General features: G+C 42.3%; 1 protein-coding gene across 1 annotated transcript in view; it reads right to left on the bottom strand.

Moving 5' to 3' along the window:
• Positions 1 to 14,308, bottom strand: part of LOC146817360 (CD109 antigen-like) — a 1,044,213-nt gene that overhangs the window by 837,377 nt on the left and 192,528 nt on the right. The window contains exon 4 of the mRNA XM_085610952.1: positions 8,545 to 8,775. Within this exon, the coding sequence (XP_085467078.1) occupies positions 8,545 to 8,775 (231 nt within the window). The remainder of the gene's footprint in view (positions 1 to 8,544; positions 8,776 to 14,308) is intronic.

The raw sequence follows: 14,308 nt of genomic DNA, 5'->3' as shown, positions 1-14,308 counted from the left end.
TGCTCTTTTGTGTAGCGCCTGACGCTGTAGTGTCTAGGGGGTTATGTGTTTTAATTTGAACTAGTTCTGTGTGGAGACGTTGGTTCTCAGATCTTAACCTTCCTACCTCAGTTTGTAAGTCTACTAATGCTACTGCAAGTTCTTCTACTGCGGGACTCTGTAAGGCGGTGCATAGCGAGGTGACTAAAGGGGCACAACCCCCGTCTGGATTCATCTTCACTCTGGTGGAATATAGTTCTTGGGCTTGGCTCTCTGTCGGACCAGGAATCTCTGCACAAGCCTGCACCCAGCATGATTCCACGGAAATGAAGATGCGCTCCCCACACTCCCAGAAAACAGTGTCTGGAGGAATAGTGAAAAAGAAAAGGTTCCTCAGAGTATCGGGAACAAAGCAAGGAAAGTAAAGGAAGGGGCGAGCGTGCTCTGTGGAGTCTGAAAATGCGGAGCACGAGTGAGGCACAAAATATCTGCGTGGATCAGGACGATGCTTCAACTGAAGCAACCTGCTTAATGGGATCTGGATGTGGCAGCACAAGGGGAAGGAGAGGATGATCACCGCCTTAGAGGCTATGGGAACTGTCATTAATGGCGGCAAGTGCTGCGGGTAGGGAGAGCGGCAAGGAGGCCTCCAAAAAAGTGCTGCGCTACCTCGGCTCAGCGTCAGAGACCAACTGAGTAGAAGCGCGTAAGCAAGAAACACAAAAGCGGGCAGGAATCTTGGTGGCAACACGGGGAGAAAGTCACTCACTGAATCAGCTGGGAACAAAGTGACCTGGATACTAATGCCGATAATATGCTGAATACAAGGTTTCAGGATTGAGGTAGCGAACGAACAAAGGGGGGTGTGGTCACATGATCGGAACAGTAAGCCAAGCAACGGCTTGTTCCTGCTGCGTCATTTTACGTGAGGGAGGGGCCGTGTCAAAAGATATGCTGGAATTGTTCCCCTTTGGTTGTAGAAAGGGATTGCCTACAAAGAGTTTACCTGCTGACGTTCACATGCACTAACACAATGCCTGCCTCTGGTCCCAAGATATGAAGCACAAGACCTGAGCTCTGACAGGACCTTCCTGAGCTCCTCATCAATAATCTTGCTTCTGAGGTGGAAGATATAGTGGGGGCAGAGGTCCATGGGTGCTCCTTAGTGTACAAAGTTCATGATGGAGTTAGTGTCTTGCGTGGTTAGGAGGAAGCAGCGGGTAAGCGGTGTTTGGGGTTTGTGTTCGTGGGTGAGAGCTGGTTGATGCTATTGGTGGTGGAAGGTTGGCGTTCAAAGTTTTCGTAGACGGCCAAGATCTTGTTGTGGAAGAAGTCGGCAAGGTTGTCGCACAGTTCCTGGGAGGGTGTAATGTTGAACTCGGTAGCTGTGGGACTGGAGAAATCCTTCATGATGGTGAAGAGTTCCTTGCCGTGGTGTGCAGTCTGCTAGTAAGGTCTTAGTTTTTTTCAGGAGGCGTTGGTACTAGCTGAGAGGGGTCCTAAAGGCGGTGTGCTCTTCCGTCTTTTTTTGGTAATGTGCCACTTCCTTTCTAGTTGCCGACAGTTGTATTTGGTGGAGTGCAGTTCCTCAGTGAACCAGCTTGCGCTTTTGAATGGTCCTTTGATCTTGGCTGTCTTGGCAGGGGCGATGGTGTGGGCACATTCTTTGATCAACTAGGAGATGGTTTTTGCTGCTTGTTCTGGGTTGTGTTTAGAGTCTGGGAGGTGAAAGCAGGGAGCGTTATTTTACTGGTCTTCTGGCACCCTTTTCCAGTCTCTGCCCACGGACCTGGGGAGCATGGTGCCAGAGTGGGTGGGTCCTGGGATGGTGAAGTGGATGCTGTGGTGGTCGTACCATGTGAGCTGTGTGGCGTGTTTGTACCTGACTCTGTCGCTGGAAGTGTAGATGGGGTCAATTGTGTACCCTGTAATGTGGGTAGGGTCGGTAAAGAGCTGCTTGAGACAAATGTTGTTCATGCTCTCCAGGAGTTCTGCGGTGTTGGCGTTGCTGGGGTCATCTATTTGGAAGTTGAGGTCCCCTAGGAATATGTTCTGCTCGGAGTTGATTGCGAACGGGGTGATGAGGTCCAGTATGTCGTTGTAGAAGCTGGGGAAAGGTCCTGGTGGTCTGTAGGCAAGGGTGCCTCTTATGGTGCTTTTTCCATCTGTGCGGATTTGGAAGTTGAGGTGTTCCATTATCGAGGTCGGGTCATCTGGGGATGTTGGGCAGTGGATGATATCCCTATATTCCACCTCTGTTTTTGTTGGTTCAGTTCAGGTGTGTTAACTTGTAGCTTTCGGGATGACGATAATAATGTCTGGTGAGGAGGCGGGGTTTAGCCAGGTTTCTGTGAGGAAGATGACATCTGGAGTGAGGGATGAGATCATGTCCCAGATCTCTGTGGCATGTTTGCTGAGTGATCGGGCAGATGGGCTAACACCAAAAAATCATGTGCGCACAGCCTGCACTCTTTGCATTATACCTAGGGCACTAAACATTATAATTAGAGTAAATATACAATTTGTATGGTACATTTTATGCTCGTGGATGATCATAAGATGCTGAAATTAGTGAAAGTCTTTTGTATCATAAAATCATTTATTATGCAAATGAAAGGCAGGTATCATCACACATGGTCAATTTGGTTACCAAAGGTTTGCTTCAACTGATAACACTGTATTGCATGTATTTGGTTTTCCTTTTCTACGAGTAAGATGTAATAATATATCATTTTGTAGATTTTGATCGCCCTGATTTCTTCAGTGGTAATTTCTGCCACTAGATTATCCTACTCAGATCTTGTAACTGTATGAAAGTTAAATCTGGAGTAAAATTCTGTCAGTTTCAACAGTACTTCACTGGCATATTTATACGCCTTAAAGAAGGACACAAAAGCTTTCTGAAATTTCTTACCAGAAGTTACATTTACGTTCATTTATGTTGTTTCTTCTGATTATTTGTATCCGTTCCAAAAAAGTTTTTCTTAGTGTCTGTTAAACAAGGATCTTCCTATTACTCCCATCACTAAGGGCCAGATGTACGAAAGCTTTTTGCATTTCTTAACGGGCCGAATTGCAATTTCAGCCCAATAAGAAATGCAAAACAACCTTTTCATATGTACAAAGGCCAAAAAACGGTGGCAATTTGTGATTTCTACCCAGTAGAAATCGCAAATTGCGACCACGCTTTAGGAAATGCAAATAAGGATTACCTATTTGAGATTCCTAAAGCACATGTACACAGCATTTCCTAAGTGCGAATTGGGAATTCAGGAAATGCTATGACCATTGACTCAAAGTCAATGGTAACTCTGTGTAAAATTAAAAAATGCATTTACAAATGCATTTTTTAATGTGACATGAAGTGCACGTATTCTCCTAGGGCATATGTGCACTTAAATGTGCACTACAAATTTCGGGATGCCTCCAGGGGAGGGGCCTTAAGTCCAGAAGCACCCTTAGGTTTGGATTTTCCAATTTAGGAAATGCAAACCATTTTCTATTTGGCCCATAGGTGAGAATGCAACAGCATTTCCTATTTGCATTTTCATAATAGTGATTCCTACTCTGACGGAATCGCTATTAGGAAATAGAAAATGTTGTACATAATATTTTGCATTTCCTAAATAGCTTTTCCTATTGAATTAGGGAATGCAAATAAGAATTTCGTACTTCTGGCCCTATGTTCATAGCAGAGCTGGTAATTCCTTTAAAGAACTTCCTGTTTGTTCTTAAATGTAAGTGATGAAGTCAGAATCCTGCAGTAGAGACCTCTGACGTTTGAGCTTACCGCTTATTCAACTGTTGTGCAATTTCTATATAACCATAAAGTGATCTGATTTGTCTGCGTGAAATAACCATATTGACATGGGGGCACAAACCAGAAATTAATAAAAAACTGGAAAATAAGATATAGTTAACCGAAAAAATAAACAGTGAATGTTTGGTTCTAATTTTTTGAAGAGATCATACAAATCTAGGTTATGGAACTGTGTTTATCATTCCCTTCAATTTGGGGAGTGAAGTTATCCTTCTTCTAATTGACCTATCGATTTGTCCTAATACTGTATTCCACTCCTCCCAAAAGATACAAGGTGTGATCTTCTCAACAATCTTGAGTTCCATATTCTGATATAGTGATGGATCATCTGAATTTGGCCTATGTACACTTAATATTGCCAGTTGCTTGTTCACTGTGTGCACCTGCCCACCTATCCAAACTTTTATGTTTGGAGGAATCTATAGCAAAATGAAAGGTATTTCTCTCAAGTATCAATGTTCTTCTTTAGTGGTTGTCTGACAAAATGACAAGGACAAAAATATTGTGCAGCCTAAATATCATGGCAAAAATATAAAAATATCGAGGACAAGAATATAGAGAGGGTATATGCAAATAGGTAAGTAGCTCTTCTTAGCTTCACATCTACCCACCTTGACGATATATAGACATATCATCAAGATACATACATTTATGTGGAGCTAAGCATAGTAGAACTCTGCTTACCCATAAAACATTACTTCACAACATTCTTGACCTCAAAGTCTTACCACACTACATTTTATCTTTAATATTTTGGTACTGCACCTCTTATATCTGTTTCCTTACAGGAAAAATATGCGCTTGTAGTCCAACTTGACTGGACTGATCAGACTTTTGATAAGAAATGTGCATCTCTTGAAGCATCATGTCATTGAATGAGACACCATGTAATGTATGAAAACAGCCCCAGGTTTATTTTTATTACATAATAGATTTATTATGTAATAAGATGTTTCCATTCCAAGTTCCTATAGAGAGTGATCTAGCCATGTCCCAAGTCACTCTGATTCACCAATTGTGACATGCCTAAAAGAGAGAGCTGTGTGACTTTTTCGCCATATTTCCTTCTCATCTGAACCACCCATTGCCCAACACCCTCCTCTCTATGTTTCCTGCTTTTCATTGTGTCCTGAACTTCCTTGAGAAACAACGCCCCCACAATGCATATACATTTGCAAAACGTCCTCTGGAGGCCCATCCAATACATGAAGAAGAAAAACAAAATCAGAACACAAAAAACAAAATACCAGTTGTAGTGTCCACCCCAGCCAGGGTACATGCAAATGATCATGCCACACACAGAACCTGATATTACACATCTTTATTCTTCAATGTGTAACAGTTAATTGAACATTCTACATCAAAAATTCTATCACTAATGAACTTATGTCACAGTTCTACGGAGTCTGTCAGAAACCAAAAGGGTCCCGTCATCTCTCCCTCACAAGAAATTACACCTCCCCTTTTAAATAAAAAAAGGACCAATAATACACATATACAATTCTTCAATAAGTCGCTTTGGTGCTCAAATCAATCACCCAGATCTGGTCATGTGAGCCTGGGAAGATACCAGAGAAGTTGGTGATAGAGACCTTGGTACAGTCTTTGGGCTCTCAGGATTCTCAGGTGGACAGGTTTCTCTCCTGACATCTGGAGATGGCGAAAGTCGAGGCAGGTGCTTAAAATGTGAATAATCTGGTGTTATGGCCTTCCCAGGAGGGTGAGCAGTCACCATGTGTCCTTTACTAGTCACAACCCATAGTGGGTCAGCATCAAAAGGAGCATTACACTTGCGTTTCCATTTCTGCATGACAAAAACGTGGTCTCCTGTGTTGAACACAGTGTTCTGAGCACAACAGCGTCTATCCGCATGGTTCTTCATTTGATGTTTGTGAGACGAGTCAGTAGTGCGAAGTTTATCAATGGCAATAGATCGCTCAATGATACATTGTGGCAATTTGGTGCCTATGGCTCTCCTAAACATTAAGGTGGTAGGGCTTTCACCTGTGATAGAATGCAGAGTTTACCTGTATGCATGAAGCATAGACTGAAGAACTGATTTGAGTTCAAGCTTTTCCAGCACAGGGCGCTGAACGATCGTCCTTAGGGTGCTCATAAATCTCTCAACCACACCATGCGCCTGTGGACAGAGAGGCATGCTTTTCTGATGCTTGATATTTAGATGAGTGAGAAAATTGTTAAATTCTCGACTATTGAAAGGCAGGTTATTGTCAGATTTCAAAATCGAAGGAACATCCTCTGTTGCAAAAATAATTTCTAGTCTCTGGATGACTCGGTCATGAGTAGTTGATGACAAATCTTCCACAAGGGGAAAAAGGAAATATTCATTGACAATTACCAGTAGATGATGTCCATTGTCAAGGGGTCCAAAGAAATCAATTTCAGTTTTCTCCCATGCATGCTTTGGGAGATCAGATATGTTTAACCAATGTGGAGTTGTTTTAGATGACAAACAGCTGCAAAAATGACATGCCTTTAACTCGTTTGCAACTCTTTCATCAAGACAAAGGAACCACACTCGGTTCCTTAAAACTCATTTTGTAGCAACTCTGCAGTGTCCCTCATAAGCCAGTTCAATGACTTGTTCTCTCAGACTCTCAGGTATGACAATTCTCAACCCTCGTAAGATGATGCATACTGGGTTAAGTGAAAGTTCTTCCTGCACATTTTTGAACTTCTGGTATTCAAGGACATCATGAAGAAGTTGATGATGTTTTGCCATGATTGGTGTGCAAATAATGTCTTTGAGTACTAGCAAATCCCTGTTAGTACTCATGGCAGCAATGATTTGATCTCCTGATATGGCAGCAGGGGTACTGGACTCCACAATGAAGTTAACGTAAGCATCAGCTGCTTTAGAAGAAGTGCCATGACTCTGCATGGGCACACGTGAGACGTATTCAGCAGGGTTTTGATATCATCCTGGACAATCAACAAGCGTATAATCATACTCCTGCATTTGCAACCCCCACCTCTCAATGCAAGGGGGTATCTTGGCATTAGGATTGCCAAAAATGGTGAGCAATGCTTGGTGATGGGTGACAAATGTGAAATGCTTTCCATATAGGAACACATGAAAATGCTCACAACCCCTGACCAAATGAGTTTATTTTTCAGGTACTGAATAGACATGTTCTGTCAATGACAGACCTCGACTAGCATAAGCCGCAATGTATCTTGGCGCATTTGGATGTCCAGTGTGCTGGACAAGGATGGCACCAAAGCCACCATGGCTCGCATCAAAAACAACCTCGGTCTGCAATTTGAATCAAAGTGTGGCATTCTCAATGGCATGCTTGACTTTCTTGAAGCTTTGTTCACATTCACTTGACCATTTAAACTGGGCATTTATTTTGTTAAGTCTCTCACTGGGGCACTTACAGTGGGCAAGATAAGTTTATACCTTGAACAGTAAATGGCCACACCAAGGAAGAATCTCAGCATAGTTACATCTTCTGGAGGAGAACTGGATGACAAGGCCTTTACTTTGGTTGGACCCAGAGCCATTCCCCCAACAGAAAACATATTACCAAAGAACTTGTGTTTGGTTTGCTGAAACTTACATTTTGCCACATTTAAACTCAGACCTGCATCATCAGATATACAACACTCTTGTGGAAGAGCTGTATCATGTTCCTTTCCTGTGGCCATAAAAACGAGTATGTCATCACTGTAATTGAAAGCATTTGCGACTGGCTGAAACGTAACCTTTATATAAAAAGAAACCAACATTAGTCGAAAAGGTAGTAGAGTACCTGCGGTTCTCTTCCAGATCGAGCTGGTGTTACTCTTTGTTGAAATCAAGGCAGGAAAAGACATAAGCTCCATTCAGCTGTGTAATCATGTTAGCAATGGGCAGACCTGGATGTAGTTTTCTTTCAATCTTCTTGTTCACTTGGCGCTTATCAACACAGATGCGCATGGCTCCTCTACTATCCTTTTTCGGTACTACCACTATGAGTGATACCCATGGCGTCGGTCCAGTGGATTATGTGCGATTGTAAACAATCGCACATAATCTCTGCTTAGTCACCCTTCCAACAGGGCCAATCCAGAGTACAATCCAGAAAAGAACTGCTACCACTTTTGTTTCTGAAAATGACTTAAACCCAGTTCCTCATTGCAATACAATGAGAATTAACTGGGGTAACCCCAACAGTCAAATCCAAAACAGGGAGATTGAGGGTAGGGCACTGACTAAGCCCTTGCAAGGCTCCTTATATAAGAAGTTGCCACAATTGAAAATCGCATTTTTTCCAAACTAAAAACCATGTTTTACATTCTGTTCATTCCTACCACGGTATTGTTTGATTACCAATCCGCAATGCAGCTATGGGCCACAAAATATATAAACTGTTATCAGTGCTCCACTTACAAAATTGTGGCATGTGACGACAGAATCAATGAATGGCTGCTGAGAAGTGCCTCATAAAGTGCAGAGATAAGCAGCAGATACTGCGAGGGATCCTGGTGGTACCTCAAGATCAGTTTTGCTAACCATATCCACGTTTTTGCCTAATTTTGTATCAGTTCCTAAATATAATGCAAAAAATATATCTGTAGTCCCAAGAAGCCTAAAGCCACATCTGTAACAGAAGAGTCCCCCAGACAACTGCACATGTGTAATGTATATGTGACACTATTCATTTAAGATGCTGCATAACATATTTTGACACTAAATACAAACTTTTGCACATTCTGCTAAGATATCTGCAGACACTTACCAGAACAACAATGTCAATTGGGCCATGGAAAGGTTTTAGATCTTGGCTGAGGCAAACTGTTCTAAATTTTACACTTTGCCCGGGCTTGTAGGAAGACTTATTTAACTCAATAAATATTGAGATACGTTTGGAGTTCAGCTGCATGGGTGTTTCTGTGGTGAAATATGTTACATTCTCTGCTGATCCGGTCAAAACCAAGGAATAGAAAGAAGCGGTGGAATTCTCAGGAATCTGGTGATAAACAATTAACAACACAATATTAAAGCTTGATGTTCATAGACATACAGAAGAATATTTACAATAAATGTGTGGCAAAGCCATAAAGCAGCATAGAAACTGTTTAAAAGGAGCCATACTCATTCAACAATATATTTGAAATATTTTATCAAAAGTCCCTTGAACGTTCAAGTTACAAATGGGCCTTACACAGCGCTGTTATAGAAAGCTTCTTGCATCTTGCATTGTTACATGTCTGAGATCATCATTCTAGTATTTACCAAAATGTAGACAACTGACTAATAGTAATACAAAGGATGGTGAAAAACAACATATATGTGGCACACAAACAAATGGCAGCTAGTAAATAGCATCGAAACTGATTTCCAAGATAACATAATTGCATACCACGCCTAACAAACACTACAATGTGCAACTTTGCAAGTGTTCCTAGTTTGACCGGAATAATTATGCCTACTTCTGTGCTAATTCATACTACTTAACTCATGCCTATTCTCACATTAAAAAGATTTGGTACTTGATGTGCAAGTCCATTTTTTGGATGCAAACCCGGTGATTTACAAAATCACGTAGTTTATGCCTATAAAATGGCTTCTGCTATCCACTGAACCCCATTTGTGAGGAGGCAAAGCTTTTCACATTCGCAAAATGGGTTTGTTGACACGTTCTGAATCAAAATTAGGAATGGCTGTAGAAGGGGGTGTTCCTTCCTAATTGTGCATTGAGATGTATTAATGGTTTATGACTGCAATTATGGTTACAAACCATTGAAAAGTTGTCAACTCCTCAGTGGATGTGGTAACGCATTTGCAAAGGGCCAGGTGTCCCCATTGAACAGCTTCCTCTTTGGGAATTATGTTGACTAAGGGAAAAGGAGAGCAGGCAACAGTCCAGAGGACTGCTTCCTACTCCCCCTGGTGTGTCCACAAAAAGGAAAAAAATGATTTAGGAACCTAGACTGCTTCAAAGGAAATAAGTGCCACTTTTGAGCATGCGTACTTAGGGATGGTGGTCCTGCCGTTTCTTATAGCCCACCATCCCTCTGTTTGTAGCCAATCAAAGAAGGTCGTAAATAGCGACCTATCTCATTCATTTTCATAAGCCAGGGCATTTTATGATCCCCTGAAACTGCAGATTTTGCATCACAACCTATTACTGCATGGTGGGGGGAGGAGGGGCGCTAGAGAGCCTGGCCTCAAGATGGTCGCCATTTAGGGAGGCTCTGCCAGCTAAAGTATCCTGTGATTCTGGGCAAATCACTCAATCTCCCCGTGCCTGAAAATGTAATGTAAATACGGTGCTCATGTACAGCGCTCCAATACCTTCGGGTCGAGTTTGCGCTATATAAAAGATGCAAACAAAAATGGAATATGCATATTGTGGTATGAGGCCGTGAGGCCTTGGCACGAGACTGCACTACCATTACTGACCCGTTCGAGGAAATCATTATCAACAACAGTGGCAGCCCTGTACACCTTAACCAGGGGCACTCACTATTAACCCCTTGAGTGCCCCGCCCTTTCCCCGCCCTGTGCCGGCCCTTTCATTAGCGGGCGGGGTTCATGACGAGATAGTCTCGTCATGGGCACAGCGCAACCGCGGCCCATGACGAGACCATCTCGTCATGGGCACTCAAGAGGTTAATCCTAACAACGGTTCAAGATATAAAGAAAATACCAATTACACAAACAATCATTAATGACGGATTACACTTTTTTGGGGGGAAAAAAGAGAAAGCAATTATACAAAGAAAAGACAGAAGACAAGAAGACAACCCATATGAAAAATATTAGAAAAATATACAAATTTATTCAATACATTAAAACATCATTTAAAACACTCAGAGATATATACTGGTACATATAATATTTCCAGACAAGTGGCGGACAGAAGGGATTACATAGCAAGAGAGGTTCAGAACAGCACTGAAACAACAACAGGCAAGACAATGCGTCCTTCGTTAGTTACGGCCTGTTAGATTTGGGGGTCTCTAGTTGGCATAGGTGCTGGAGCGGGTAGTACAAAATTTTGTATACCCCCCCCATTTCTGCATGTTTATATTAATCTGAATAATCTATTAATTGTAATATTATTAATCTGTTTGAAGTGATAACTCACCAATTATATTAACGAAAGATGTATACGTGGGATTTGCATTTGCATGACTAAACTAACTGTATACTAATATATGTACGCATACTAATGGTAAAAATTAGAATATCTCAAACAAGAAAGAGGGAAGGGAGGGGCTTTTACAATAATAAACTAGCTTAATATTATTGCAGGTCCAGCATACATGCCCGACAATCAATGTTAACAAAGAGGTATGCAGTTCCTAATATTAGCGCTGTGAGTGTTAGAATCACTAGGTCCCAAGGTGATGGTGTGCAAACAATCTGATTTGAATGGAGTAAAAGGTACTCCTTCTGGAAAAGAAGACCCTCACACACCCAACAAGCGGGTGTCTTGCTTCATCACCGGGTCTTTGCTCCTTATCGGGCCGGCAGTGCAATGCCCGATCAGGCACCCCGAGGGGGCCTTCCTGTCGGAGATCTTTATTTCCAAACGCCGATGAGTGAGGTGTGTGGGGAAAGCAGTTAATTATGATAAATGGTGTAGGTGCTAGTGAAGTGAGAGGTAAGTGTACTAAAACAGGGGAGGTGATCCACTTCAAACAATTTTAATAAAGTGTGGTCAACACCCTGATTAAAAACAATCCGCACATCTCTCACCATTAGGTGTGTGAGTAATATGTGCTAAAAAGAGGTCAACATGTTTCTTGCCTAGGGTTATATTAAATGGCAATTCTTCAGGACCAATATATACGGCTACCTGCACCTTTTTGGTGGTGGCCACAACCTCTAAGAGGTGTCAGTGGTGGCCACACATACAGCACCCTAAAAACGTGTGGTACCGTGTATACCAAGTACACACAACCTGTGAAAAAAACACACACAAAATTAAAACCATTGACATTAAAAACAATTCGAGGCATCAGGTTTACTTGAGACAACAAGTGGTGTCAAACATAAAACCGTGGCATGCGTCGATTGTGAGCAGATATTAATAGGACTTTATAAAGGCAAACAGCAGAATCTCAATTGAAAACCCTCTCCACAGTTTCAACCAGCATGGTTGCTTTGAATATCGAAAACAATCTAGCATAAACTCACCCTATTAGGCTGTGGAGAAAAATGGGGCCAGGGTAGGAAGGCACTAAATGCTAGTGTCCTGGAGGGAGGAAGGTAAATAAAAAAAAAAACAAACAACAGATACATCAGGTCAATAAGCATCAAGTGCACTCAATATAAGTAGGAGAACCCATGTGGTGGGATGTCTCATGGTATACATCAGCATGTAAAATATAGAAATAACACCCAATCACACGAGGGCGGAAGTTTGCTGTCGTGGTCACACAAACTGGAAAATAAGTGTGCTTGTACCAAGGATGGTAAAGTACTAATGAAGCAATGGTTGACGCAATCAGTTATCCTGTATATCAGCGCCCATGCAAATACTAATGAAGCAATGGTTAACGCAAACAGTTATCCTGTACATCAGCGCTCGTGCATGGCATTAAAGAATGTAACAGAAGTGGTCATAGCGTAGATCAAGGAGGCAACCAGCGGTTGTGGCAACAGGAAGTGCTGCAAGTCAGCACAAGCATATGGCAATTGAGAGTAGAAACGGACTAGTCTCATCGTGGGTAAAGGAGGCACTCATATACCTGCCATAGACAGTGCATTCAAATCCCATGTCCGACCAGTCTCTCCTGTGTATCACGTAGTCAACTAAGACTAAAAACCGTACTCTAATTCAATAAACAATCCAACAACTAGAAAAGATACTCACGATTTCGTTGTAGTAACGTTACCGTAAACCTAAGACCCCGCCAGCCGCTCAAGTCTGGTGATGGTAAGGGCGACTGGCTCAAAGAAATGAACGCCGGTCAGCGTGCTACGTCGGGACGTCTGGGTCAGTCGCACGCGGTTGAGGCGTGGCTACGTCCCAAACACTGGGCCGCCAACCGTAACGACTGTCAGACGGGTGGGGACGCTCACGGGGATACTATGGTAACCAGTGTATAGAGAGGAATCCCTCTCGCTTGCGTGCGTATGACGCGGTCGCAACAAAAAAGGGGTGTGAACAACAGTCAACCAATAGGTTGCTCCCCTCTGAATGGTTAAACAAATAGGCGATTGGATAACTGATTGCGTCAACCATTGCTTCATTAGTACTTTACCATCCTTGGTACAAGCACACTTATTTTCCAGTTTGTGTGACCACGACAGCAAACTTCCGCCCTCGTGTGATTGGGTGTTATTTCTATATTTTACATGCTGATGTATACCATGAGACATCCCACCACATGGGTTCTCCTACTTATATTGAGTGCACTTGATGCTTATTGACCTGATGTATCTGTTGTTTGTTTGTTTTTTTATTTACCTTCCTCCCTCCAGGACACTAGCATTTAGTGCCTTCCTACCCTGGCCCCATTTTTCTCCACAGCCTAATAGGGTGAGTTTATGCTAGATTGTTTTCGATATTCAAAGCAACCATGCTGGTTGAAACTGTGGAGAGGGTTTTCAATTGAGATTCTGCTGTTTGCCTTTATAAAGTCCTATTAATATCTGCTCACAATCGACGCATGCCACGGTTTTATGTTTGACACCACTTGTTGTCTCAAGTAAACCTGATGCCTCGAATTGTTTTTAATGTCAATGGTTTTAATTTTGTGTGTGTTTTTTTCACAGGTTGTGTGTACTTGGTATACACGGTACCACACGTTTTTAGGGTGCTGTATGTGTGGCCACCACTGACACCTCTTAGAGGTTGTGGCCACCACCAAAAAGGTGCAGGTAGCCGTATATATTGGTCCTGAAGAATTGCCATTTAATATAACCCTAGGCAAGAAACATGTTGACCTCTTTTTAGCACATATTACTCACACACCTAATGGTGAGAGATGTGCGGATTGTTTTTAATCAGGGTGTTGACCACACTTTATTAAAATTGTTTGAAGTGGATCACCTCCCCTGTTTTAGTACACTTACCTCTCACTTCACTAGCACCTACACCATTTATCATAATTAACTGCTTTCCCCACACACCTCACTCATCGGCGTTTGGAAATAAAGATCTCCGACAGGAAGGCCCCCTCGGGGTGCCTGATCGGGCATTGCACTGCCGGCCCGATAAGGAGCAAAGACCCGGTGATGAAGCAAGACACCCGCTTGTTGGGTGTGTAAGGGTCTTCTTTTCCAGAAGGAGTACCTTTTACTCCATTCAAATCAGATTGTTTGCACACCATCACCTTGGGACCTAGTGATTCTAACACTCACAGCGCTAATATTAGGAACTGCATACCTCTTTGTTAACAAAAATTAGAATATTGCATGATATATGTTGCTTTTGTGATGTAATTGTATGTTGCACCAGATGACATCACTGGGTGAATATAAACGCTTTAAATGTTGCTATCATGCTAGATAATTACTTACACATAGGGGAATTAGTGATGGTT

The sequence above is a fragment of the Triturus cristatus genome, chromosome 6 (genome assembly GCF_964204655.1).
Source record: "Triturus cristatus chromosome 6, aTriCri1.1, whole genome shotgun sequence".
NCBI lineage: Eukaryota > Metazoa > Chordata > Amphibia > Caudata > Salamandridae > Triturus > Triturus cristatus.
The sequence above is the reverse complement of the archived record's forward strand: the minus strand, read 5'-3'. Positions and strand labels throughout refer to the sequence as shown.